This window comes from Prionailurus bengalensis, chromosome E4 (genome assembly GCF_016509475.1).
Source record: "Prionailurus bengalensis isolate Pbe53 chromosome E4, Fcat_Pben_1.1_paternal_pri, whole genome shotgun sequence".
In the NCBI taxonomy this organism is placed as follows: Eukaryota; Metazoa; Chordata; class Mammalia; order Carnivora; family Felidae; genus Prionailurus; species Prionailurus bengalensis.
The window spans coordinates 42,463,406-42,489,449 of record NC_057360.1 but is presented as its reverse complement, the minus strand read 5'-3'; the positions used below and the strand labels follow the sequence as shown (position 1 = coordinate 42,489,449).

General features: G+C 49.6%; 1 protein-coding gene and 1 non-coding gene across 5 annotated transcripts in view; both read left to right on the top strand.

The window, feature by feature from the left end:
* PIK3C2B (phosphatidylinositol-4-phosphate 3-kinase catalytic subunit type 2 beta) overlaps nucleotides 1-17,414 on the top strand; it is a 66,358-nt gene extending 48,944 nt beyond the window's left edge. For 3 of the 4 annotated variants that reach the window (XM_043568823.1, XM_043568824.1, XM_043568826.1), the window contains 14 exons: nucleotides 154-261; nucleotides 880-972; nucleotides 1,773-1,902; nucleotides 2,877-3,013; nucleotides 5,601-5,770; nucleotides 6,494-6,650; nucleotides 6,988-7,097; nucleotides 7,882-8,083; nucleotides 8,508-8,632; nucleotides 10,405-10,522; nucleotides 11,837-11,918; nucleotides 12,349-12,455; nucleotides 14,078-14,206; nucleotides 15,341-17,414. In XM_043568823.1, coding sequence (XP_043424758.1) covers nucleotides 154-261; nucleotides 880-972; nucleotides 1,773-1,902; nucleotides 2,877-3,013; nucleotides 5,601-5,770; nucleotides 6,494-6,650; nucleotides 6,988-7,097; nucleotides 7,882-8,083; nucleotides 8,508-8,632; nucleotides 10,405-10,522; nucleotides 11,837-11,918; nucleotides 12,349-12,455; nucleotides 14,078-14,206; nucleotides 15,341-15,529 — 1,857 coding nt within the window. In that variant the 3' untranslated portion in view covers nucleotides 15,530-17,414. Of the gene's footprint in view, nucleotides 1-153; nucleotides 262-879; nucleotides 973-1,772; nucleotides 1,903-2,876; nucleotides 3,014-5,600; nucleotides 5,771-6,493; nucleotides 6,651-6,987; nucleotides 7,098-7,881; nucleotides 8,084-8,507; nucleotides 8,633-10,404; nucleotides 10,523-11,836; nucleotides 11,919-12,348; nucleotides 12,456-14,077; nucleotides 14,207-15,340 lie in introns of those variants that run through there. The other variant, XM_043568825.1, reaches the window with a different exon arrangement.
* Nucleotides 17,415-20,366: 2,952 nt separating this feature from the next.
* On the top strand, nucleotides 20,367-20,439 carry TRNAN-GUU. Its single transcript has one exon. It is a non-coding gene; the product is annotated as a tRNA-Asn (tRNA).
* Nucleotides 20,440-26,044: the final 5,605 nt, after the last annotated feature.

Below are 26,044 nucleotides of genomic sequence, written 5' to 3'. Positions count from 1 at the left end.
CTTCTTCACGGTCTCCTGGGGGGTGTCCGCACTTCTCAGATGGCAGTTTTCATACCAACCACTATACGGCGCCCACCTCTGGGAGGGGCCTGGTTCCTAGGGGAGCTTACGGGCACCCCTCTGACCCCTACTCTTTCCCCCCCTCCCTCTCAGGGGATCCTCCGCACGGGCCTGGAGGAGGTGAGGCAGTTCTTTGCCCTCAACGGCTCCTGCCGCCTGCCACTCAGCCCTAGTCTGCTGGTTAAGGGCATCGTGCCCAGGGTGAGTGACTGGTGGGTTTGGGGCTCTTGGAGCAGGGAGGGCTCGTGGAGGCGAGGCCCTCCCACCCTGGTTATTGACAGATAGGAGGGAAGAAAGGCATATCGGGGCCACTTCTCGGCCCTCGCACGTACGGACTTTTGTCTGACAGCCGCGCAGGCTGGAGGAATTGGGTCGGGGGCTGATGACGCTGCGTTTAAGTCCAGGCTGGTGATAATGACAGCAGCTGTCCTCTGTCACTGCCGAGTACCGCCTTGTGCCCACGCTGTTCTGAGTGCTTTACGCTGGTTATCCCATTTTACCCTCACACCCCTTACGAAGTTGGTACTGCTGTGAGCCCCATCTTACAGAGGCGTAAGACTGAGGTATAGATGGGAGTCACGTACTAGTAGGTTGTCTGCCGAAGGGATGGGAGCGTGGATGTCAGGGCCGAGGCCGTAACTAACCAAAGCAGGGCAGTGGACCCAGCGGCGGTGGGGGCGGGGGGTGGAAGGAAGGAGTGTGGGCTCCCGAGAAACCCGGCACAAACAACGAGCAGGCCAACGGGCAGCAGCTGGACCCACGATGCTGAGGCCATTTTCCTTCGTGACCCCCCCGTCACTACTCTGTCTCCCGTGGCAGGACTGTTCCTACTTCAACTCCAACGCCGTCCCCCTCAAGCTCTCCTTCCAAAACGTGGATCCCCTGGGTGAGAACATCCGTGTCATCTTCAAGGTGAGGACACTTCTCAAGCCTGGGGGGATGAAGGTGGTAGAGGGAAGGGGAGAAAGGGGGTCGAAGGGTGTCAGGAGCCCCAGGGCAGTTCTCATCTCTTACCGGGTGCTACCATTTTCACATGTGGAAGACTATCAGGTGACAAAGGAGATAGACTAATTCTGCGTGGGCGCCGCGGGCCAGGAACAGAATGTTGGCAGGTGGAATGAGGCAACTGGCTGCTCCGTGTACCAAAAGAAGAGCTTTCTAGGGGGCAGGGCTGTCCCGACAGTGAATGGACGCAGTGGTGATCTGCTTGTACCCGAGGGCATTCAAGCAGAGGCTGAATCACTGCACCACAGCAAGGTTGAAAAGGAAATTAAGATAACAGGTGCAGGTTGGACTAGATGAACCCTCGGGTCCTTTCTACCGGGTGCATCCATGCAGCTGAGAAGTAAATGATAGTCGGAGAGCAGATAATCTAGAGGGGGAGGTGAAATGCATGTATGCGACTTTGTAACTTACTTATTGGCCGTGTGTAAGTTCCACACCCAAGGTATAAATGCTCCAATTTAAAAAAGGCTTGATGATCAGGAATTTGAATTCAGGTGGGGATGTGGGATTGAAGAAAGAGCCGAAACATCACGTGGGCAAATGTGATTACTGACCCATCTCTGGTCGGTTGAGCTGGTGTGAGGTGAGACGGGAGGTGGGAAAACCGGACGGTCCCCTGTCACTGTTTGGGCCAATGTGGTTCTCTTGGGGGGTCTGGGAGCCGGGGGAGGCAGTGGAGATGAGCTCTGGTCATTTTCTTCCTCCAGTGCGGGGACGACCTTCGCCAGGACATGCTAACCCTGCAGATGATTCGCATCATGAGCAAGATCTGGGTCCAAGAGGGGCTGGATATGCGCATGGTCATTTTCCGCTGCTTCTCCACTGGCCGGGGGAGAGGTCAGTTTGGGAGTGGGTGGAGGGCACCCCTTTGCTTACTGGCCTTCTGCCCGTCCCCCAGCATGAATTGTGTACTTCTCCAGAAAAATAAAAAGGGCAAAATTATTTCAATAGAAGCTGTGGGGATGGCATTAAAAAAAGGAAGGCACGGCAGAACGAGAAACTGGAATAAAATAAAACAGACTGGCAGACATAACAGCCAACCTATTGTGTAGACTTTGGGTTCTGATTCAAACCAACCAACCATAGAGAGGGATTTTTTTGAGACGCTAGGGGGGAATTCAAATATAGACTGACTTAGGGTAAAGAATGATCGTTAATTTTTTGGATGTGCTAATGGCATGGTGGTTATGTCCTTGTTAGTTGTACTTGAAATATTTATGAGTGAAATGACAGGTCTGGGATTCGTAACAGGGCACCTGTCTGGCTCAGTGGGTAGAGCGTGCAACTTCTGATCTCAGGGTTGTGAGTTCAAGCCCCACATTGGGCGCAGAGCTTACTTTGAAGAAGGAAAAATAAAAAACCTCCAAGAAGGAGGGAAAAAGCAGGGTTGGGTGGGTGAAATAGGTGAAACAAGATTAGCAAAATGTTGATAATTTTTGAAGTTGGGTGATGGTTATGTGTGAATTCATGATACCTTTCTCTATTCATACGTGTGTGTATGTAACATGTTCATATATAGATATGAATAATTATTCTTGAACATGATTCGCATATTCCCATAGTGAAAGTTAGTTCATAGCCGCTGCTCTTTTTTTGTTTCTAAGGGAGACCAAAGAGTCCCAGGGGCCCAGTGTGGCCAATGAGGCTTGGGGAATGGTATTCCTCCTAGTGCTATCCTTTTCCCCTTATTATCAGACTTTGTCCAAATATCCTAGAGCCTAATTTACAGGGAAGCATCCAGCGAGGCTCCTGTGGTTCTCTCCCCACGGTCCCCTTCGCTCTCAGTGCCCTACCCGTGCTTTCTCTCCCAGGGATGGTGGAGATGATCCCCAATGCTGAGACGCTGCGCAAGATCCAGGTGGAGCACGGGGTGACCGGTTCCTTCAAGGACCGGCCCCTGGCAGACTGGCTGCAGAAACACAACCCCGGGGAGGACGAGTATGAGAAGGTAGGGTTGCGGGTAGGGGCGAGGCAGGGTGGGGTGCGCCCGCCTCGGGCACATTGCTGTGTTAATGCAAGACCTGCACACGCACAGAGGAGACGGCTCAGCTGTGCCGGGAGGAAAGAATCTGTCCCCTGAGCCACTGGAATGCTTCTTCTATCCTTCTATCTTTTCCTTCTGTGGCTATCCTCTGCTTGATGTCAGAGCTTGTTTTTTTTTTAAATAAAGTATAAACCGCTCATGTCACTTCCCTGTGTCTGAAAAGGTAAGTCCAGCTTCCGTAGCCCGCTATACAAAGCCTTTGGTGATCCCGCCCCGCCTGCCCCTACCGTATCATCCACCATACCTCCTCTCTTATGGTAACTTATGTCCCAGCCATGTGTTCCCTTCCCTATTCCTCAAAACGCACCCTCTCTACGTTGCCACATTCCAGATCCTCTACCCTTGGAGAGGAGCAATATGGATTTTTTCCTCCCGCCCCTCCATCCCGTATGCTATTTATTAGTAACGTACATTTTTCAGGTATTAAATGGCCACCATGCAGAGGCACCGTGCTTGGTGCTGGAATTATGATTTCTTCTGGCCGATGTAATAAAAAGTCAAAAAAAAAAAAAACATGATAGAAGTACGTACAGCAAGAATACACAGAGAAACCAACTCTGTGTCTTTGTGTTTAATATCAGTCTTTCAAAGGTAGCCTCTCAGCTCTTCTAGGCTTTCTGCTAGAATAGTGCCGGTGGTCTCTTCTGATGACTTCCAGTAGGAAAGAGCTGAGAGCTGTTTGTCTCCTGGCCACTCAGCAAAGAGAGTGTCCCACAGCCTTCAAGTGAAAGCCCCTTAAATCAGGAGAGCGCCCTTGACCTGGTGAGATTTCCTGCAGTCATACTCCGCATGACTCCGGTGGTGACACTCGAGTCACTTACCCATGGGCATATCACTATTTTGTGAGTCAAGATAGGATGCATTTGGGGTAGAAGGAATATCTGTGGCGGGAAAACAAGCTGATAGACATGAAGGTCCAGACTGGGAGGTGACGGGTTGTGTTCCTTCTTGAGAGGTTTGTCTTCAGTCATCTATTTCCCTTTCCTAGGAATAGTCTTTTTCTTCCAGAAGGCGCATTCTGTGATTTTATAGATTTTCTGTTCTTAGATTCCTGTGGATTAGTCACCTGGTTCAATTAGACAAGTGGCAGGAGTTTCTGGTGGCTAGTTTTTTTTTTTTTTATTAATATATTTTTCTAAATTTTTATTTATTTGACAGAGAGAGGGAGGAAGGGAAGGGCAGAAGGGAGGGGCAGAGAGAGGGAGAGAGAGAATCCTAAGCAGGCTCTGCACTGTCAGTGCAAAGCCCAATGTGGGGTTCGAACTCTCCAACCGTGAAATCATGACCTGAACTGAAACCAAGAGTCGGACGCTTAACCAACTGAGCCACCCAGGCACCCCCCTGTGTGGCTAGTTTTGAAACAGGCCTTGTGGATGGCCAAGAAGCTGCAGGGAGAGAAGACCCCCAAAACCCTGGGGAGAGAAAAGAGGGAGCATTGAGTGAACAGTGATAGCAAGTGGGGCTGTTGGGGCTCAGTAGGTGGGGGGGGGGGGTTGTGGGAACTGGGAGGGCCTGGGACTCAAGGCCCTGAAGGATGAGTGGAAGTTTGCAGGAAGAGGCTGCTGGGGGTGGGGGGGGGGGGGCGGCACACATTCCCTATTTGGAAAGCTTTCTCTCATTCTCAAGTCTGTACATTCCTCATTGGCTATGACAGTTTTTACCCTCTGCTGATGGGTCTTTCTTGATTTCTTAAGAATTCTATGAACCACACAAAGAGGATTCATAGGGTGAAAGGTAGCCGTGTGCTAATTCCGTTATTTTTACCTCTCGGAAAGACAAATAAGGGGACGGAGGCTGACCTGATCACATAAGGTGGACCGAACCCCTTAGCCCCTCTCCCCCTGCTTTAAACTTCAAAATATCCTCACGCAGTTTACCGACTAGAGATGTCCGATTTTCAAGTGTAAAACACCCCTAGGAGTGTTGAGCTGGCTCAGCTCTTCTTTGGTGTGAAATGACTTCAATTAGATTAGTGCTGAGCTGCTGCCAGTAAGTGTGGGTAAGGGAGGTGTCTGTGAGGCAGGGGGAAGCCTGGAAGAATTCTGAGCAGGGTCAGGAATGGACCCTTGAGTTGACTGCCTCAGCGCTCTGCTTGAGTCGAGATGGTCACAGCCGTTTGGGAACGTCGTAAGCATTAGTCTTCCTATCTAACAAGGTCTCTTCCGTCTGGGCTGGTCAAGTCTGGGCTCCAGACGAGCTCATGGGCTTTCCAACCAGTGTCCCTAGGAGAAACAAAGGTGCAGAAGAAGGTGAATTGCAGATCAAGTGGCGGAGATATACTTACAAGCCCTCTGTCTCCTTATGCCCCGTAAGACAGGAGAGAACTTTCCATGTGCCTGAGTGTGTATGTCCATACACGATGAAGGCTGAACGGGCAGGTGTGAGGTGCCGTGGGGGCTCACGAGGGCCGAATTCAGTCTGGCTGTGGCCCCTGGAGTCCCTCGGATCCGGCTTTATGTCCTGCCCTCCCATCTGCCTGCCTTCCTCCCAGGCTGTGGAGAACTTCATCTACTCCTGTGCTGGCTGCTGCGTGGCCACGTACGTCTTGGGCATCTGTGACCGGCACAATGACAATATCATGCTGAAGACCACGGGCCACATGTTCCACATAGATTTTGGCCGCTTCCTGGGCCATGCACAGATGTTTGGCAACATCAAGCGGTAAGTGGTCTCCTGAAGCCAGGCTGTGTGCGTAGGGCAAGGGAGGTCAGTAGAAATGGTTCAGCACTGAACACAAGCCTGTAACGGAAGGGGCTGCCCTTCAGTCCCTGAGCTGAGCAGCTCCGGAGAAGGGAAGCCTGCTACAGAGGTCAAGTCCTTGCAAGGCCTTGCAGATGAAGGTGGGGACCAGCTCTTCTCCCTCCGTGCTGAGGAGCCAGCAGAGGGAAACGGGCCCAAACCACAGCAAAAGGGAACACGATTAGACATCCAGGAAAAAATACTGGTAGCTCACGGACAGGGAATCAATGAAGGATGTCTCTGGGGATCTTTTTTTTAAAACTTCTTTTTCTTTTTTTTAACGTTTATTTATTTTTGAGAGAGAGACAGAGCACAAGCAGGGGAGGGGCAGAGAGAGAGGGAGGCACAGAATCTGAAGCGGGCGCCAGGCTCCGAGCTGTCAGCACAGAGCCCGATGCGGGGCTCGAACTCACGAACCGTGAGGTCATGACCCGAGGCGAAGTCGGATGCTCAACCGACTGAACCACCCAGGTGCCCCTCTGGGGATCTTTTAAGATTAAGGTAGGAAGAGAAAAAGGATAAAGTTAGAGCCCCGTCTCCCCAGGTTCCCACAAGTGTTGAGGGGAACCATTCTCTGATGTAACCCCACAAGGTGGGCTTCCTCCTCCACGTTGACCTTCTCCCTGTATGTTCCCCTTGGCCCAGGGACCGTGCCCCCTTTGTCTTCACCTCGGATATGGCGTATGTCATCAACGGGGGTGACAAGCCTTCCAGCCGCTTCCATGATTTTGTTGACCTTTGCTGCCAAGCCTACAACCTCATTCGCAAGCACACCCACCTCTTCCTCAACCTTCTGGGCCTGGTGAGGAGTTCCATCTCTCTCTGAACCCCTCCCTCTTATCATCTGGCACCTTCTTTAAGACTCCCCTGTCTGGCTTCAGAGGACTTCTGGAGATCTGTTTCTCTGAGGTCTAGATAAAGGCAGGGCCCAGACTACTGGTGACCGCGGTGTCTGGGCAATGTCTGGCTTCCTGCCCCAGCCCCTCCATTCCTGTGGCCTTCTAGCCACTGCCCACGGCATCTGTCTACCGCCTTCTAAGAGGGTTAGGGAGCCTCGCTATAGAAAATAGCAGGGGAAGAAGCACCAAGAATTCCTGGCTGTTCCAGGTGCCCTCTCTCCAACTTTGCTTTTCTCCTAGATGTTGTCCTGTGGGATCCCCGAGCTCTCAGACCTGGAGGACCTCAAATATGTGTATGATGCTCTGAGGCCTCAGGACACAGAGGCCAACGCTACTACCTACTTCACTAGGTAATACCCTGTGCACAGGACAGCGCTGCCCACCCCGAGTAATTCACGTCCGGGCTGCCTGGAGGAGGATGGGGAGGAGTAGGGCTGGGGAGACAGGAAAGGCTTAGCTCAGATGGCAGAGCTTAGAGTCGACAACACGTGTCGTCCTGACTTTGCCTCTGCCTTGAGGGAGGTCACTTGACTTCTCTGACTCAGTTGTTGGTGCTGAGCTTTGTGTGTACAGAGCCATTGCAATCTCTTACTTACGTTCTTGCTAGGTGCTGGTCAAAGACTTCATTGATGGGGTTGATCGTGGGTTTTCCTTAGGGTTCGGCTCTCTGGATCAGAGCCTTTCCGTTTATCAAAACGTGGAGCTCCATGGTTCCATGTTCCCACATTTGACAATGTGTTCTAACATAGAACCTCTCCTTTTGATCAGAAGTCTCTAGATTGAACGGTGCTTGGTGGGGCTTCACTGTACTGGATGTCTACTATATATAGACCTTTACATGCTGACCCTGTGGTGGAATCCCTCATTCCTTCCTACCTTGGTTTAACCATCCAAAGATGCTCAGGAGGGCAGCGAGGGGAGATAAGCCCCCAGGATTCACATGAAGAAATTGCATGTAGATGATCACGTGCCCGTCGAGCACTCTACGAGGATATTCCCCAGGGAAAATGATTCTGTCTGAACTGCGTGGGGGTCTCAGGTGTCAGACGATATTGGCTGAGATAGCTCTGTCCAGCCAGTGGGGACTTGGGTCCATGGTCACATCTTTTCATTCCCATCGTCCTGCACCAACAGGTTGATTGAGTCCAGCCTGGGCAGTGTAGCCACAAAGCTCAATTTCTTCATCCATAATCTGGCTCAGATGAAATTCACAGGCTCAGACGACCGGCTGACCCTTTCCTTTGCCCCCCGAACACACACGCTCAAGAGCTCTGGCCGCATCAGTGATGTTTTCCTCTGCCGCCACGAGAAGATTTTCCACCCCAACAAGGGCTATGTAAGTGTCTTCTCCAATATGACCCTGCCTTGCTCCCCACCGCCCCCGGCATATTGGGATTCTGTCTCTTCACATCCACACGTGGGCACTGGAGTTGTGAGCATCCCGTGCCAGGAGCCACGCAGTCACAGACCACTTCTCTCTCCCGTGCCCAAGTGGGCTGCTGGAATCAGGGAGCTGAATTGAGTGGTTATTCCCTTTGAGTCAAAGATCCTATGAAACATGTATAGGAAATCTTTGCTTTTCAGATTCCTGCACATGTAATGTCTATCCTCTTCTTCTTTGGAGGCACTTTTGCTCTTTTCCTTCTGGAAAGTGTATTCCCCCAACACACACACACGCACCCTCTTCTGTTCCCTTACCTACTCCCTTCATTGGGTGCACAGGGGTTGGCAGGTACTGTCTAAGACTTGGACCTTTGCAGGTTTATGTGGTGAAGGTGATGCGAGAGAATGCTCACGAGGCCACTTACATCCAACGGACGTTTGAAGAGTTCCAGGAATTACACAATAAGCTGCGGCTGCTCTTTCCTTCTTCCCTCTTGCCCAGGTAGCTGTCCCCTCTCTTCTCTGCACAGGGAGATTCTGGGGAGGGAGACCGGAGCTGCAGAGGGCCGGGGCGGGGAGGGGGTAGGGTTGGGGGGTACTGCAGGATCCTGAAAGTACCCTTTCCGAGATCTGTTTGGTTTTCTTGGCCTGGTGATCAGTGTGATGGCAAGTGCCCCCCCTGCTGGCCTGTATCTCCTGACTTTCTCAGCCCAGTCTTGAAAATAAGCTTGAGCCCACCTGCCAGAAGGAGAGAAAACTGGGTCTAAGAGGACTGACCAAATCTTTGTTTCAAAGTTTCTTCTCTTTTTTTTTTTTTAATGTTTATTTATTTTTGAGAGAGAGAGAGAGACAGAGTGTGAGTGGGGGAGGAACAGAGAGAGAGGGAGACCCTGAAGCCAAAGCAGGCTCCAGGCTCTGAACTGTCAGCACAGAGCCCTATGCAGGGCTCAAACTCACCAGCCGTGAGATCATGACCTGAGCCGAAGTCAGACGCTTGATCGACTGGGTCACCCAGGAGCCCCTCAAAGTTTCTGGTCTTTTTTTTTTTTTTTTTAATTTTTTTTAACGTTTATTTATTTTTGGGACAGAGAGAGACAGAGCATGAACAGGGGAGGGGCAGAGAGAGAGGGAGACACAGAATCGGAAGCAGGCTCCAGGCTCTGAGCCATCAGCCCAGAGCCCGACGCGGGGCTCGAACCCACAGACCGCGAGATCGTGACCTGAGCCGAAGTCGGACGCTCAACCGACTGAGCCACCCAGGCGCCCCAGTTTCTGGTCTTTTAAAGAGTAAAAGATAAATAAGCAAAATTTGGTATATACATACAATAGAATGTTATGAAATCTTGAAAAGAAGGAAATTCTGGCACATGCTACAACATGGATGAGCCTTGAAGGACTCATCCTTACGCTAAGTGAAATAAGCCAGTCACAAAAAAGACAAATCTTGTGTCATATTCCACTTATATGAGGTCCTACAGTGACCAGATTCCTAGAGACCAAAAGTAGCATGGTGGCTACCGGGGCTTGGAGGGAGGAAGCGGAATGGGGAGCTGTTTAATGGGTACAGGGTTTCAGTCATGTGAGCTGAGAGTTCTGGAGAGGGGCGCGGTGATGGCTGCACAGCTCCGTGAATGTGCTTCATGCCACTGAACCGTACAGTTAAAAATGGTTAAGATGGGGCGCCTGGGTGGCTCAGTCGGTTAAGCGGCCGACTTCGGCTCAGGTCTCACAGCCCGTGAGTTCGAGCTTCGCGTCGAGCTCTGTGCTGACAGCTCAGAGCCTGGAGCCTGTTTCGGATTCTGTGTCTCCCTCCCTCTGACCCTCCCCCGCTCATGCTCTCTCTCTGTCTCAAAAATAAATAAACGTTAAAAAAAAAATTTTTTTTTTTAAGTGGTTAAGATGGTAAATTTTACGTTCTGTGTATGTCACCACAATTTTTTTAAATGATTTTTCAAATGAATTTTGGCCCTGATGGGGAAAACTGCGAGCTCCTCCAGAGCCCCCGAGGCACTTCCGGGGAGCCACAGGACGCTCGCTGTCCATCAGCGTGGTTTTCTTGCCTGGCATCCCTGGAACTGTGGTGCGAGATGCTGCGGGAAGGAGTGTGTCGCTGGAGCAGACCCCGGGAGCTGCGGGAGGAATGGGGCCGGCTAGTGAGACATGTGGGTCAGGTCGCTGAAAATGCCAATGAAAGGTGGCTAAAGCCTGTCGCCTCTTCCTTCTCTTTTCCCTTCTTGCCCCTCTGGCGTTCCCACGGCCCACCTGCCTCGCCAGCTTCCCTAGTCGCTTCGTGATTGGCCGCTCGAGGGGAGAGGCGGTGGCCGAGCGGCGGAGGGAGGAGTTAAACCGCTACATCTGGCACTTGACCCACGCAGCCCCCGAGGTGGCCGAGGTGAGGGGGCTCTGTCTTGCGGGCTGTTCGGGGAAGGTCTGGTTTGGTGGGGGGTGGGGGGGAGGGGAGGGCTCTGTAGTGGAAGCAGGGAGGATGCGCGCCCCCTGGCGGTCAAGGACGGGATTTGCGAGGAGGGCGGCGGCCGGCACAGCAAGGGCGGGAGGGGCGTGGCTGCAGCGCCTGGGGTCGTGCTGGTAAAGGCTTTGAACGTGTGCTGTCCGGGGCAGGTATCAGAGGCGGTCTTGGAGTGCTAGGAGTATTCAGAACCTCGGGAAGGAAAGGAGATTTTTGAGCAGGTTGAGTGTGTATTTACCTAGATTTTTTTTTTAAACAAATGACATTGTAATTTGGTATTATAATGGGCATAAAAACCAATGTAGGCGTCAGGAGCCCCATCCCCCGACCCATCATCTAACCCCATTTCTGTGTTTCCTGCCTATTTGTCTATAGGCAAATGTGACTCTTACTGCTTTAGCTCCAATATCACTAGATAATATTTTTCTCACTTGGTGTTTGTGATAAGCAGCACTTTGAATATCTGTACGAAATTATACTTTGACTTGCAATGCCAAAATCTCCTTAACCATTTGCTTCTTGAGAGATTATGCACCCCCCCTTTTTTTTTCACTATTAACGCTAGAGTAGGTATTTTCACACATTTTAGTTTTTGTTGTCCCTAACAGACTTAGGAACCATTCTTGAGAGTAGGATTCATGGGCTCTGTCCAGAGTTGGCTCAAATATTTCTCTGCTTGAAAGGTGTATGTGTGTCCATAGGCGAGGGGGCGGCACAAAAGAACAGACTGCTTTTGACCTGGTGTGACTTGGGTTTTTTTTTTTTTTTCCTTTTTGAAGAACTTTTGTTATGAGAACTTTCAAACATCTAGAGAAGCAGAGAAACAGTATGAGTGCCTGTATCTTCATCCCTCAAACAGTTAATGTTTTGCCATATTTGCTTCATCTCTTTTTGTATGAAGTATTTTAAACTAAATCCCAGACATCATGACCTTCTATCCCTAAATACTATGTATTTTTATATAACTATAGAAACCATACCATCTAATACATAGTCCATATTGAAAATCTCCCTGTCATCCCCCAAATTTTTTTTTACTGAAATTGGTTGGTTTGAGCCATGGCTGGTTGGCCATGAGATCATGGCTGGTTGGTTTGAGCCATGATCCAGATAAGAAGTGCATAAGATATTTGGTGGTTCCGTTTTATCAAGTTTTTTTTAATCTGGAATAGTCCCTTGCCTTTTTTTATGGGTCCGTTGCCTTCTTGAAGAGTGACTCTGTGTCTGATATCATTTCAGTGTGATTTGGTATACACCTTTTTCCACCCCCTGCCCCGAGATGACAAGGCTACGGGCACCAGCCCAGCTCCTAAGTCCTCAGGTACGCTGCCTTCTCTGTGACGCTCCTGCCAACCTCTCTGAACCATTCCCGAAGGTCATCTCCCCTCCCCCCCCCCCCCCTCCCCAGTTCTCTTCCCTTGACCTGCCTCTGTCTCTTCGCCTACTGGCTGGAGAATCTGGTTTCCCGCTCAGGCTGTGGGGCCCCCGGCTCCTCGTGCAGGTTTCCCAGCGACTGGATATCCGCCTGCGCATTACACCACACAAACTGGATAGAACACCTCAACCCGATTCTGAATCATGTTCACAGACATCACTTGACAGTTCCCCCATCTGATATCAAGAACCTGACAGGGAGATCCTGGGGGATGGGTCGGGGGGGGAAGGGGTAGAGGACAACGGAAACAACTGCCTGGCACCAGCTGGGGACGAGACTTCCTTCGTGACCTTTCTTGGTTTCTTTGTCCCTCCAGACGGCTCATGGGCCCGGCCCGTTGGGAAGGTGGGAGGCGAGGTGAAGTTGTCCATCTCCTACAAAAACAATAAACTCTTCATCATGGTGATGCATATTCGGGGTTTGGTAAGTACACACACACAGCCTTTACGTGGTTCTGTATCTTTCTTCCGGTAGTGTTCTGAGTGGTCAGAAGTTTTCTCCCTTCCTCTCATGAGAGTAACCACAGAAGTTACTGAGTACCCCCAGTGGCCCTGCAACCAGGCCAGGCCTGAGATAATGACTAAGCAGGCAAGCACCGCCAGACACAGGTTCTTCCTACCTGCGGTCTTTGGCAAGTCGTCTGAGTGTCCCGACCCTCATTGAAATGAAGACGTTAGTATCTAACCTCGTAGAGTTCTGGAGGGTTTCAGTGACATAGCGCATACAGAGCACTTAACAGAATGCCTGGTATTAGTGTTGTGGCAATTATGATGATTATTATGAGGAAGAGGCCCAAAGGGTTTATTACCTGGTTGTAGAGATAAGGCACCCACATGATGTCCTTCGAGCATAAGGCAGTATAAAATCACAAAATTGTTGGTAGGAAGGGGAAGGGAACTTGCATTCAATACCTGCCATGTGCTGGACTTTTGTGGGTTGGGGCACTGGTGTGTGGCAGGGGCGTGAACTTTGGAATCAGAGCAACCTGGGTTTCACTCGGACAACTTCATTCATTCATTCATCATTCATTCATTCATTCATTCAATAAATGTTCATCAGGTGCCTCCTCTGTGCCGGGCACGGATTTATTAGCTCTAGATCTAAGGGTAAACAAAACACAATCCCTGCCTTCAAGGAGCTTACATTCTAGTAGGAAGAGACAGACAGGCAAACCGACGAGTGAAATATATGGCAGGTCAGATAGTGGTAAGTGCTCTGGAGAGGAATAAAGCAGAGAACAAATACTGGGGTGGAGTGAAGTAGTGACAATTTTATAAAGAGTGGTCAGGGAAGCCTTCATTGATGACAAGGTGTCCAGGCAAAGACGGAACAAGGTGAGGACCGTTCCAGGTAGAGGGAGCAGTTAAATCCCAAAGCCCTGAGTCAGGAACCTGCCTGGGGTGTGCTGGGAACTGCAAGGGGTCATTGTGGCTGAAGGCTGCAGAGCAAAGGGGAGCGTGGATAGTAGATGTTGGGGTTGGGAAGGGCACAGCACTCCAGAACCTGAGTCCCACAGTCAGGACTGTGGCTTTTACCCAGAATGAAATGGGAACCATTGGAGGGTTTTGAGCAGAGGCATGACAAGATCTAATTAAAAAGGATCAGGCTGGATGAATCACTAATTGGCTGGCCTTCAGCAAGCAACTTAATATCTCTCAGACTCATTTTGCACCTCTTGGGGGTTACTTGGATCAAATGACAAAATAGACAAAGACATTGGGCAAGGCAGGAAGATATCTGGGGACACGATGGCTCTGTCAAAACAGACCAAGTTATGGCATGCCCCGAGCATTTGTATGAAAAGTATAGACTGGGTGTAATGGGCAATCGGATTGATGTTTTGGTAGGACACGTAACATGGTCATGGTAGATATTTCTATCAGAAGGGAGTGAGCTGGAAAGCAGACAAATTATGGTGCCTTGTAAGAAGCCAGGTGTGAGGGAGAAGAGTCTGGATCAGGTTTTGATCACAGGAATGGTGATAGGGACACAGACGTATGAATCTTCTTTTTGTAACATTTGTAAAATTTGCACTCCCTTTGTAGCAACTGCTGCAGGATGGAAATGACCCAGACCCCTACGTGAAGATTTACCTCCTTCCTGACCCTCAGAAAACCACTAAGAAGAAAACCAAAGTGGCCCGGAAAACCTGCAACCCCACCTACAATGAGATGGTGTGTGGAGGAGGGGCTGGGGTGGGTTGGCCAACTGTACCTGTTGGTGTAAATAAAGTTGTGTTGGAATGTGGCCCCACCTATCACGGAAGTGTCGTCTGTGGCTGCTTTCTTGCTGCAACGGCAGGATTGCGTGCTTGTGACATAGACCAGACTGTTTGTACTCCTGTCTGGCTCCTCACATAAACAAGTTTGCTGACCCTTCGGTCAGGGAGTCCACAGCTGGGGTATGGCCTTGGCCCTGTCCCGTGGGGAGGAGGAGCCTGCTGGTCCTTTGCTGATAATGAGCCGTGGCCCCAATGAAAAGCCCTCGCCTGTGGGGTGCCTGGGTGACTCCCTTGGTTGAGTATCCAGCTCTTGGTTTTGGCTCAGATCATGATCCCAGGATTGTAGGATAGAGCACTGCATTGGGCTCTTCACTGAGCATGGGGCCTGCTTGAGGTATTCTCTCTCTTTCCCTCTCTCCCCCTCCCTCCCTCCCTCTCCTGCCCTCTCCTTCCCCCTCCCTCTACCCCTCTCTCCTGCTCATGCTCTCTCTGTCTAAAATGAAGAAACGGGGAAAAAAGGATACTTGTTTTTAAAGTTTATTTTGAGAGAGACAAAGTGCCAGTGGGGGAGCGGCAGAGAGAGGGGACAGAGGATCTGAAGTGGGCTCTGTGCTGCCAGCAGCGAGCCCAATGCAGGCTCGAACTCACAAACCATGAGATCATGACCTGAGCTGAAGTCAGACGCTCAACCAACTGAGCCACGCAAGTGCCCCAAGGAAAAAAGGAAACTTAAAAAAAAAAAAAAAAAAGTCCTCACCTTCCTCAACTCTAAGCAAAGAACAAAGTTCTTTATTTATTTACTTATTTATTCATTTGCTTTTAGATATTTAAGTAATCTCTACACCCAACGTGGGGCTTGAACTTACAACCCCGAGATCAAGAGTCGCTTGCTCTTCCGACCGAGCCAGCCAGGTTGCCCCAAAGAGCAGAGTTCTGTAAAGCTCTTCTTGGGTTCCAAGTACCTTCTCTAATCCCGTGGACTCGGGCTGGGGAGAGAAGTCGTCTTAGCCCCCGCCAGATCGAACCTCCACAGACTTAAGCATCTCCCTCTTCTGTGTCCCCCCATCTTCCCCATCTCTGTTCGCAGCTGGTGTATGACGGGATCCCCAAGGGAGACCTACAGCAGCGGGAGCTGCAGCTGAGTGTGCTGAGTGAGCAAGGATTCTGGGAGAACGTTCTCCTCGGGGAGGTGCACATCCGCCTTCGAGAGCTGGACCTGGCCCAGGAGAAGACTGGCTGGTTCGCACTGGGATCTCGAAGTCATGAGACCTTGTGAGCCCAGCAGAGCCCGCCCCATCCCCCCCACCAACCCCCCGCCCAGGACCCCAGGCGGCTGGGAGTGCCGGGGGAGACGACTCTCCCCTGCTCCATGTGCCCTTTCCTTGTGAAGGGGCAGAGCCCTTGGCGGGCCTCCCCTCTGTCCGGGTGGCTCGGGCCCCTGTGACGGGAGGCGGGCAGAGTAAGATGCTGTCTGCTGTCCCCTCCTCTGCCCGGCGGCATTTGGGTTGGCTGTGCTGAGCGGCTGTGAGGCTGCCGCGAAGTTTTAAGGTTACCTTGTGTCAAGGGAGCAACGCCTGGTTGGGGGTGAGTGGGGCGGGCTGAATGAAGTAGCGTTTTGAGGGAGGGTGGGTGGATATCTTTATTTTTATTTTTAAAAAATGAAATAGTAATGTTGTCCTGACTGGACAGGAAGCCTCGTGAGAAGGGACTTGCATATGCCTCGGAAGGCAAAAGAGGAAGACGTCGGACTTTTTGTACGATTAAGGTTCTTACTGGACTTTCCCCTAGGGTTTTGTTTGTTCGCTTGTTTGTTTCTCATCGGTGTTTTTCTATCCATAGGAATTATTTGGGGAGGGGCCCAGTGGGTCCTGGGTGAGAGCCCTCCCTCTCTAAGGGCAGGCCGGGGAGGGGCGGGGAGGGTCTGGTGTGCTAGACTGAGGCCTGCTGTGGGCCTTTCTGATTGTGCCTCCAAAGGAGAGTGGTGTGATACCTACGGGTGTAAGGGAGGGCCTTCCGAACGGGGCCCTGCCGAGGACCTGTGTTCAGGGCCCTGACCTCTTTCAGGGGGAGTTTTTCCTTCCGTCTTCCCCGACTGTGCCAGGACGTGCCCCGAATACGGTCTTCTACCCCTCCATTCTCACGACCCCTCTGGGGACCATCTGGTCCCTGAGAGTATGCTGGGGGTGCTTCTCCACACGTCTCTCTCCCTTCCTTTTTCCCTGGTGGGATAAAGTGCTGCGTCAGTCCTCAGATTTGGTCCCCCCACCCCACCCCGCCCAAGGACACCCTGGCCCTGGGAAGGAGACGCTAGGCCGCAGGTGCCAGTGTGGCCCCATCACCCACCACACCCCCCCTTTTTTGTGTGCTGCTTTTCCCAAACTCCACATCTGTCACATTTTTTTTTTTTTAATAAGAATCTCCCTCATTTTTTGGGGCCATAAACTTATTTAGTCTGGAGCCAAAGGGATGCCCTAAGCAGAGGAAAAGGGGCGTGGGGTGGGGGACTCCAGTGATGTTCTTTGGTGGCGAGAAGGCTGGATCGGAGGGGGGGTGATTGATCCCCGGGAGCTGAGCTAGGAGCGAGAGACTGGGTCTCTTGTCTCTTACACTTTTTATTCCCTACCTGGTGGATTTCGGATTCACTCTTGTGCTTTACTCCAAAGGGTTGTATCCTTTGGGGAAAAAACAAAAAAAAGGGAGAGACTTTGAATTTGATATATTTAAACCGGAACTGGCTGGACGTACCCCAGGGTTGGGGCATGGAGGGAATCAAGGAGACTCTGAACTATCCCTCCCCAGCTTCCTTCTCAGCTCCAAGGATCAGAAATTCCCCCGTTTGCTGACTCATTCCATAACCAGAGAAAGAAGCTCCGTTCACAGAAGCCACAGGGTAGCAAGGAAATGTAAACTTTTAGGTTAAAAATGTCAAGGATAAGGTGGCCACTGTGGGGGAGGGGCTGGGGGAAGTGGGGAACAGGGGCAGAACTCCTCCAGGTGAATGGACCATAGATGCGTTACTGGCTTTTGGCCTGTAGCTCATTTTATTTTGACCCTCTCTGCCCCTGATTGAAAGAGGTCTGTGTACTGTATCCACTTCCCTTGTATCTGCTACTTTCTCTGGAACTGTATTTTCTAATAAATGACATTTGAGAAAAACAAAACCATCCTTTTCAAAATCGGTCGATGCTCACATGAAGACACCTGGTGTACAAGATGAAAGTAATAACAGTAGTGGTCTTACGATTGGAAGATATGCATTGGTGCACTGCCGTGGGCGTTCGACACTTGTCAGTGAAATCTTAGCCTCAGAACAGCTTGATCAGGTGAGTAGTAGAATCCCATTTTATAGGTGAAGAAATGGAAGCTCAGAGAGATTAAGTAATCTGTCTTAAACTCACAGCCAATCAGCCTTGGATCTCGAATTGGAATCTAGGATTGGCTCCAAACCTTGTGCAAACTCCTAGGTAATGTTTAATACAGCCCTTTAAGTTGGCGTAACATTTGTTCGTTTTCAGCGTGTTTTACTATAAACGATGTCCTTTTTCGTCACGCTACCGTCAAAAGTAGATCTGGTTTGTTCGTTAATTCTATCAACAAACATGTACCGTGCTTTCCAGTGCTACAAAGTGACATGCCTCCATCCACAAAGAATATAGCTCCCGGGGTTGTGCGTTGGGCCCTGTGCCACGTACCGGGCTGAGGGTAACAAAGACAAATTCAAACAATCTCTGCATTTAAGAAGTTGACCACTTAGGGGCACCTGGGTGGCTCAGTCGGTTGAGCGTCTGACTCTTGATTTGAGCTCAGGTCATGATCTCGAGATTCATGGGATCGAGCCCCACATCAGGCTCCCAGCTGACAGCACGGAGCCTGCTTGGGCTTCTCTGTCTCCCTCTCTCTCTGCCCCCCCACTCCAGTACATATATAAACTTTACAAAGTTTACTGCCGGCACACCTGGGTGGCTCAGTCTGTTAAGCATCCGACTTTGGCTCAGGTCATGATCTCGCGGTTTGTTGAGTCCAACCCCCATGTCGGGCTCTGTGCTAACAGCTCAGAGCCTAGAGCCTGCCTTGGATTGTGTATCTCCTCTCTCTGCCCCTCCCATGCTCATGCTCTGTCTCTCTCTCTCTCTCTCTCTCTCTCTCTCAATAATAAACATTAACAAAATGTTTTAAAAAGTTTACTGCCTAATGATATTTAACCAGCCCCATTTTCTGAAAGAGGAAACTGAGGGGCGCCTGGGTGGCGCAGTCGGTTAAGCATCCGACTTCAGCCAGGTCACGATCTCGCGGTCTATGAGTTCGAGCCCCGCGTCGGGCTCTGCGCTGATGGCTCAGAGCCTGGAGCCTGTTTCCGATTCTGTGTCTCCCTCTCTCTCTGCCCCTCCCCCGTTCATGCTCTGTCTCTCTCTGTCCCAAAAATAAATAAATGTTGAAAGAGGAAACTGAGCCTTTGAGATGCCTTACAACTGTTAAGTCATTAGAGCAGAGCCATAGCTCAGAACCCACCAAAAGGAAGAAGGAGGTGGTGTGAACCTTGTACCAGCATTTCACCCAAAAGTTTTCAAAACTCTCCAGTGGGGTGTCATATTTCACACCAGGAAATTTTGTGAGGCTTCCCAGGGACTTTCAGTAGTAAACAGGGGGAAGTGTTACCCATCTGCGGTGTTTCTAAGTGGTTTTGAGATGTCACTGCCGTTCTGGATAAATCCCAGGGGACCTTTTAAAAGTTAAACTTGAATCTGGCAAGAGTCTTAGTTGAGGAAATTTCTTGGCCAAATGGGGCAGAAATCTGAACCACCCTGAGGGCGTGGGGGTGAGAGCTGGGAGTACAGTAAGAGGTCTTGCTCAGGGAGAAGAGAAACAAGAGAAGCCCAGGAGGCTGGGTTCTCTGAGTTCAGAGAGAGGTGGCAGAAATGAAGTAACCTGACTGGCTGGGATGTGGGGGCAAAGATTAGATTGGACTTGAAAGGTCAAAAATGAGGCAGCATTTTTTTTTAACATTTATTCATTTTTGAAAGGCAGAGACAGAGCACGACTGGGGGAGGGGCAGAGAGAGGGACACAAACAGAGGCAGGCTTCAGGCTCCGAAGCATCAATCAGCACAGAGCCTGATGCGGGGCTCAAACTCACAGACCGCGAGATCATGACCTGAGCCAAAGTCGGCCACTTAACCAACTGAGCCACCCAGGCGCCCCTAAAAAATGAGGCAGCATTTTTAAGTCGGGAGGGAATTTTGGTGATGGGACGTCTGTGCAACAAACAGACTGAGGTGTCTGTTCAACAAACCACGCTCATGGCCTTCTCTGGGTCAGGCAGGGCAACCAGGCAGTGTGGCTACTAAAATGACAAAGATGTAGATCCAGCTAGGGAGGCTGACCCGGGAACAAAAAGCGACAGTGCAGCGGCTCAGGGCCAGACGAGGGCAGGAAAAGGGAGGGAGCAGGCAGGCAGAGAGGGCCTCGCAGGGAGAAACTGAGCGTTAAAGTCGATCAGAACTCCGGATTTTATTCTTGGTGTGATGGGGCTGCCATCACACTAAGCTTTTGAGGAAGGGACTGCAGTGCTCCAATTTACATTTTAAAAAGGTCATTCTGGCTGCTGTTTGAAGCAGGACTGGATGACTAGATGCAGCAGAGAAGGTCCCTGCAGAGAAGGTCTCTGAGGGAGTCTAGGAGGGAGGTGATAGTGTGGGGATGGTGAGAAGAGTCAATTTCGGATAGAGAGCTGGTGAATTTCAAAGTAGTGCTGACAGGATTTGCTGATGGATTAGATGTGGAGTTGAGAGGAAGTAAGGGTGACTCCTGAATTTAGGGCCTTGGCAGCTGGGTGAGGAGGACTGGGGGCATTACAGATCATGGGGAAGATGGGCCTGGGGGAGCTAAATTAAGAGTTTTATTTTGGGGGAGCGCCTGGGTGGCTCAGTCAGGTAAGTGTCTGACTCTTGGTTTCAGCTCAGGGCATAATCTCATGGTTCCTGAGATCAAGGCCCGAGACATGGTCTGCACTGTGAGTGCAGAGCCTGCTTGGGATTCTCTCTCCCTCTCTCTCTGCCCTTCCCCACCCCCTCAAAATAAATGAACATTTAAAAAAAAAAGACTTTTGTTTTGGGTGCATGGCTGGCTCAGTCGGTAGAGCATGTGACTGTTGATCTCAGGGTCATGAGTTCGAGCCCCATGTTGGGCATGGAGCCTACTTAATAAATAAACTTATTTTTTAAAAAAACTTTTGATCATGATAAAGTTGAGATGTGTGGACATCCACGTGGTGAGGCAGGAGAGTGGAATCTGAAGCTCATGGGTGAGGTCAGTCTAGAGTTTAGGTAAGGATGTCATCAGCATAGGTTGAGATCACCTAGATTAGAGAGGCTAGAAAAAAAAGATATGGGTGGACTGAGCTCTGATACAGGCCAACATTCAGAGGAGCCACTGGAACTGGAGGGAAACCAGGGGAGTGGCGTCATGGGGACACAAAGGCTGCTGTAACAATGCGCCACCGACTGGTGGCTCAAACAACGAATGAATTCGCTCACAGGTCTAGAGGCTAGAAGGCCAAGATCCAGGGGTTGGCAGAGTTGGTGCCTTCTGCGGGTTGAGAGGGAGAATTTATTCCATGCCTCTTCTAGCTTCTCATGGATTGCCGGAAGTCGTTCACATTCCTTGACTTGTTGGGGCATCACCCCAATCTCTGCCTTCGTGTTCACATGGTGTTCACAAGTACATGTGTTTCATGCATGTGTGTCTGTGTCCAAAATTAGCCTTTGGATAAGGACACAATCAGATTAGATTAGACCCACCCAATGACCTCATCTTAACTTGTGAAGGCCCTATTTCCAAACAAGGTCTCATTCACAAGTACTGCGGGATGAGGACCTTCAATATCTTTTAGGGGGACACAGTTCAACCCACAGTAGTCAGAGGCTTGGACTTGGCAAATGTTCCTGGCAACCTTGATAAAGGCTGTTTGAGTGGTGGGGACAAAGGCCACATTGGAGGAGGTGGAAGAGAGAAGAGGTCGTGACAAAGTAGAGACCGTGACCGTAGGTGACGCTCGAGAAACTTTGCTGTAGTGCTGCAGAAACTTGGAGGGCACGAATCTGAGAGAGTTTTGCTTATTTTTAAGACGGGTGATACTAACTGCATGTGAGTGTTCTAGAAGCTTGAGAGAGACAATTATAGGTTACAAGAAAGAGGGGCTAAGGAAGGCTGGAATTCCTTCCGTAGACACAAAGGGACAGGATCCAGGAGGCTTCTTTTCTTTTTTTTTTCTTTTTGAGAGAATTCCTTCCGTAGACACAAAGGGACAGGATCCAGGAGGCTTCTTCTCTTTTTCTTTTTTTTTCTTTTTGAGATAGAGGGAATCTTTTTTTTTTTTAATTATTTTTTAGAGTTTACTTATTTTTGATGGAGAGAGAGAGCAGGGGAGGGCAGAGAGAGAGGGAGACACAGAATCCGAAGCAGGCTCGAGGCTCTGAGCTGTCAGCACAGAGCCCGACGCGGGGCTCGAACTCATGGAGTGTGAGATCATGACCTGAGCCGAAGTCAGACACTTAACCCACTGAGCCACCCAGGCGCCCCCAGGAGGCTTCTTTTCTTGTTACGGGATTGAAGGCAGAGTAAGTGGGTCCAAATGCTGGAAGATGGGTGGATTTAGTGGTGGAAAGATGAGGTTGTTTATGTCCAATTGTGTCTGGTTTCTCAATGGAGTATGAGGTGTGACCGTAAACTGAGGATGTGTATTTAAGGAAATGCTGGAAATTGGAAGAAATTGTGAAACAGTCTCAGAGTGTGGGAGACACAAAGCGGGAACTATGAACTGTCGTAGGAATGCCCGGCACTGATGAAGTTTGTGGTCACAAATAGGAAGCAAGTCAGTCGGCACTGCTGAGTGCTTTTCCTCGGCCTTGATTAGCTGAGTGCGTAGACTAAGAACAAGTGGGTAGTTGAGTTCAACTAGGGTTGGGATTTGGCCAGCGAAGAGCAAGAGAATGAAGCGTCTTTGCAGTGGGTTAGTTTTTGATACTGGATCGTGGGATTCACGCTGGGTAAGGAGGGAAGTGAAGGAGGGCGAGAAATCACAACAGAAGTGGAAACGGCAGTGGTGTGGAGGTTTCCAGGGGGTGATAAGTCGCTGACTAGGGATACAGGGCAGTGAGTTGGAAAGATGGCAGGTGGTGACCACGTGAAGTGTGGGACACTTAGAAGTGAGATTTTGGGGGTGCCTGGGTGGCGCAGTCGGTTAAGCGTCCGACTTCAGCCACGTCACGATCTCGCGGTCCGGGAGTTCGAGCCCCGCATCGGGCTCTGGGCTGATGGCTCAGAGCCTGGAGCCTGTTTCCGATTCTGTGTCTCCCTCTCTCTCTGCCCCTCCCCCGTTCATGCTCTGTCTCTCTCTGTCCCAAAAATAAATAAACGTTGAAAAAAAAATTAAAAAAAAAAAAAAAAGAAGTGAGATTTTGGAGGTGGTGCTGGCAGACAAATGAAGTCAAAAGCTGTATACCCTCTGCCTCAGGCCCGCAAAATCTTTTAAAATAAACATGATCAACTGAGGTTTAAACCTTACCTTCTGCCAAAGTGCCAGTCAGCTTGCCAGTCCAAGGACTTCTTGTCCTCACCAGCACGCCTACAGCTATGGCAACACTTTGTTATCTCGGTGTCCAGAGCTACCCTCCCTCCACCCTCTGGTTGATAGCAGGCTCGAGGAAGCTGATTTACACTTTATTTTCCTGTTGGGACTGACAGGGCTAAGTCACAAATTCTTACAGGTTTTGATACTTTATGACTGTGCTTTTTTTTCCCCTTTAGAACAACTTCCAAGGTAAGGAGAATCAAATTATATATTCAAGGACAAGATGGGGAAGGGGAGGCTCATTCAAGAAAGCTTTAAGGGGCGCCTGGGTGGCTCAGTCGGTCAAGCCTCACACTTTGGCTCAGGTCATGATCTCATGGTTTGTGGGTTCGAGTCCCGCATCTCACTCTGCGCTGATGGTGCAGAATCTGCTGGGATTCTCTCTCTCCTGCTCTCTCTGCCCCTCCCCCACTTGTGCTTTCTGTCTCTCTCTCTCTCTCAAAATAAATAAATAAACTTAGAAAAACTAAGTGAAAAAGGGGTGCCTGGGTGGCTCGGTGAGTGAAACGTCCGACTTCGGCCCAAGTCATGATCTCACCACTTGCGAGTTCGAGCCCCGCGTCGGGCTCTGCGCTGACAGCTCAGAGCCTGGAGCCCGCTTGGGATTCTGTGTCTCCCTCTCTTTCTAACCCTCCCCCACTTCCACTCTGTCTCTCTTGCTCTCAAAAAATAAACACTAAAAAAATAGAAAAAAGAAAAAGCTTTAAGAAAACTTTTGGGGGGACATGTGGTGTTAGCCACAGAGTCGACAGTGGAAAACAAAAGGCTTAGCCATAAGGAAGATGCTGTTATTTTAAAAGTTTTTAAAGTTCATTTATTTATTTTGAGAAAAAGAGAGAGAGAGAGGGAAAACACCAGCGGGGGAAAGACAGAGAAGGAGAGAGGGAGAGAGAGAATCCCAAGCAGGCTCTACGCTGTCAGCACAGACCCCGAGGTGGGGCTCGAACCTCCAAACTGTGAGATCATGACCCAAGCCAAAGTCAAGAGTCAGACTTTCTTTTTTTTATTAATTAATTTAAAAAAATTTACATCCAAGGTCATTAGCATATGGTGCAACAATGATTTCAGCAGTAGATTCCAGTGATTCATCCCCTACGTATAACACCCAGTGCTCATCCCAACGAGTGTCCTCCTTCATGCCCCTTGCCCGTTTAGCCCTTCCCCTCACCCCCAACCCCTCCAGCCGCCCTCAGTTTGTTCTCCATATTCAAGAATCTCTTATGTTTTGTCCCCTCCCTGTTTTTGTATTATTTTCGCTTCCCTTCCCTTAGGGTCATCTGTTTTGTGTCTTAAATTCCTCATATGAGTGAAGTCACATGATACTGGTCTTTCTCTGACTCAAGAGTCAGATGTTTAACTGACTGAGCCACCCAGGCACCCCTGATGCTGTGGTTTAGAGTATTAATACTTTTCCATTCATGCAGCAAACATTATTGGTCACCTATGATGTGCCAGCCAACATCTAGGTCAGTCATTCCCTAACTTTTTGGGCTCAGGATCCCTTTTACGCTCTTAAAAATTATTGAAGACCCCAAGGAACTTTTTTTTCTTTTTCAACGTTTATTTATTTTTGGGACAGAGAGAGACAGAGCATGAGCAGGGGAGGGGCAGAGAGAGAGGGAGACACAGAATCGGAAACAGGCTCCAGGCTCTGAGCCATCAGCCCAGAGCCTGACGCGGGGCTCGAACTCACGGACTGCGAGATCGTGACCTGGCTGAAGTCGGATGCTTAACCGACTGCGCCACCCAGGCGCCCCACCAAGGAACTTTTGTTTATGTGTGTTATATAGTTATCAATAGTTACCGTTCAAGAAGTCAGAACTGAGGAATTTTTAAATATTCATTAAAAATAATAAACCCACTAGATGTCAACGTAACACTTTTAATGAAAAATTATTTTTCAAAACAAAATGTAGCAAGAAGAGGGACATTGCTTTACTTTTTTTCCCCAAATGTTGTTAATATCTGGCTTGATAGAAGATAACTCGAATCTCCTATCTGTTGTTGCATTCCACGGGTTGCCAGATCACTTATCATGTATTTTCTAGAAGATACATGTCCAACATACACTCATGAAAAAAATGAGAGTTAAAAAGGAAAATAACAGCTGCATATTATTATGAACATTATTTTGGCCTTGAGGGCCCCCTGAAAGGGTCTGAAAATGGGATCCCTGTGGGTGCCCAGATCATATTTTGGGAACCACCGGGCTAGGTATTGGGAAATCGCCCTCAAGGAGCTGAAACCAGCAGGAAAGAACATTTATAGGTGTATGTAGTGTAGCATGTGAAGTGTTCAAGTAGTGTATAATAATATTGTTCTGACCCGGAAGGTCAACAAAGATTTCAAGAAGGGGTTGATGTTTGAGTTGGACCTTGAAGCATGAGTACTTATATACGGGGGAGGAAGAGGGCTTTCTTGGCTGAGAAACAGCACGCATAGAGGCAGGCCACAAGTCCAAAGTTCTGGAGTATTAACACGCATGAACGGAAGTTACTGAAGAGAAGGCTGGCAAAGCATAGTGGGAGGACAGGCTGTACAGAGCCTTGATTGCGTAGGCCATGGGAAACCATTGTTAGCTGCTAAATCACAAGTATTAGCTGATGGTTATGCCCCTACTCTCTCTAGGCTAGGCACTGTATTAGGAATTTCATTCTCTCACCAACCTGTTGAAAGAGGAATTGTTAGTCTCACTTGACAACCAAGAAACTGAGGCTTCAAGTATTTAATTTTCATGTTTAGGTCTCTTTTCTATTAACCTCCTATTATTAACACATTTTTTTCTGAAGTTCTTAGGATTGAAAATGAGATATTTCCAGAGCTATGGATAAGATAATAAGGGGGTAAACCATAGAAACTGAGGACCTTTTAGATTCCTAGAAGGAAGTGGCTGTTCTTTGAACAGTCCCATTGAAGCAGGAAGAGCAGCTGGCTTCCTCCTGGTTCCTGAAAGATCGTTCCGCAGTCGCTAAGTGCTTAAAATTGCCACACTCCGTCTGTAACAGATTTTTTTTTTTTTTAATTTCAGAGGTGTCAATGAAAAACTTTTAGCAGAAAAAAGAAATGAACTAAGGAGAATTAAATATAGCAATTATAATAGACAAAATTTTTTCAAAGGATAACGGTCCGTGTGTCCTTTACATGCTGTATCCTGCGGTTCTGG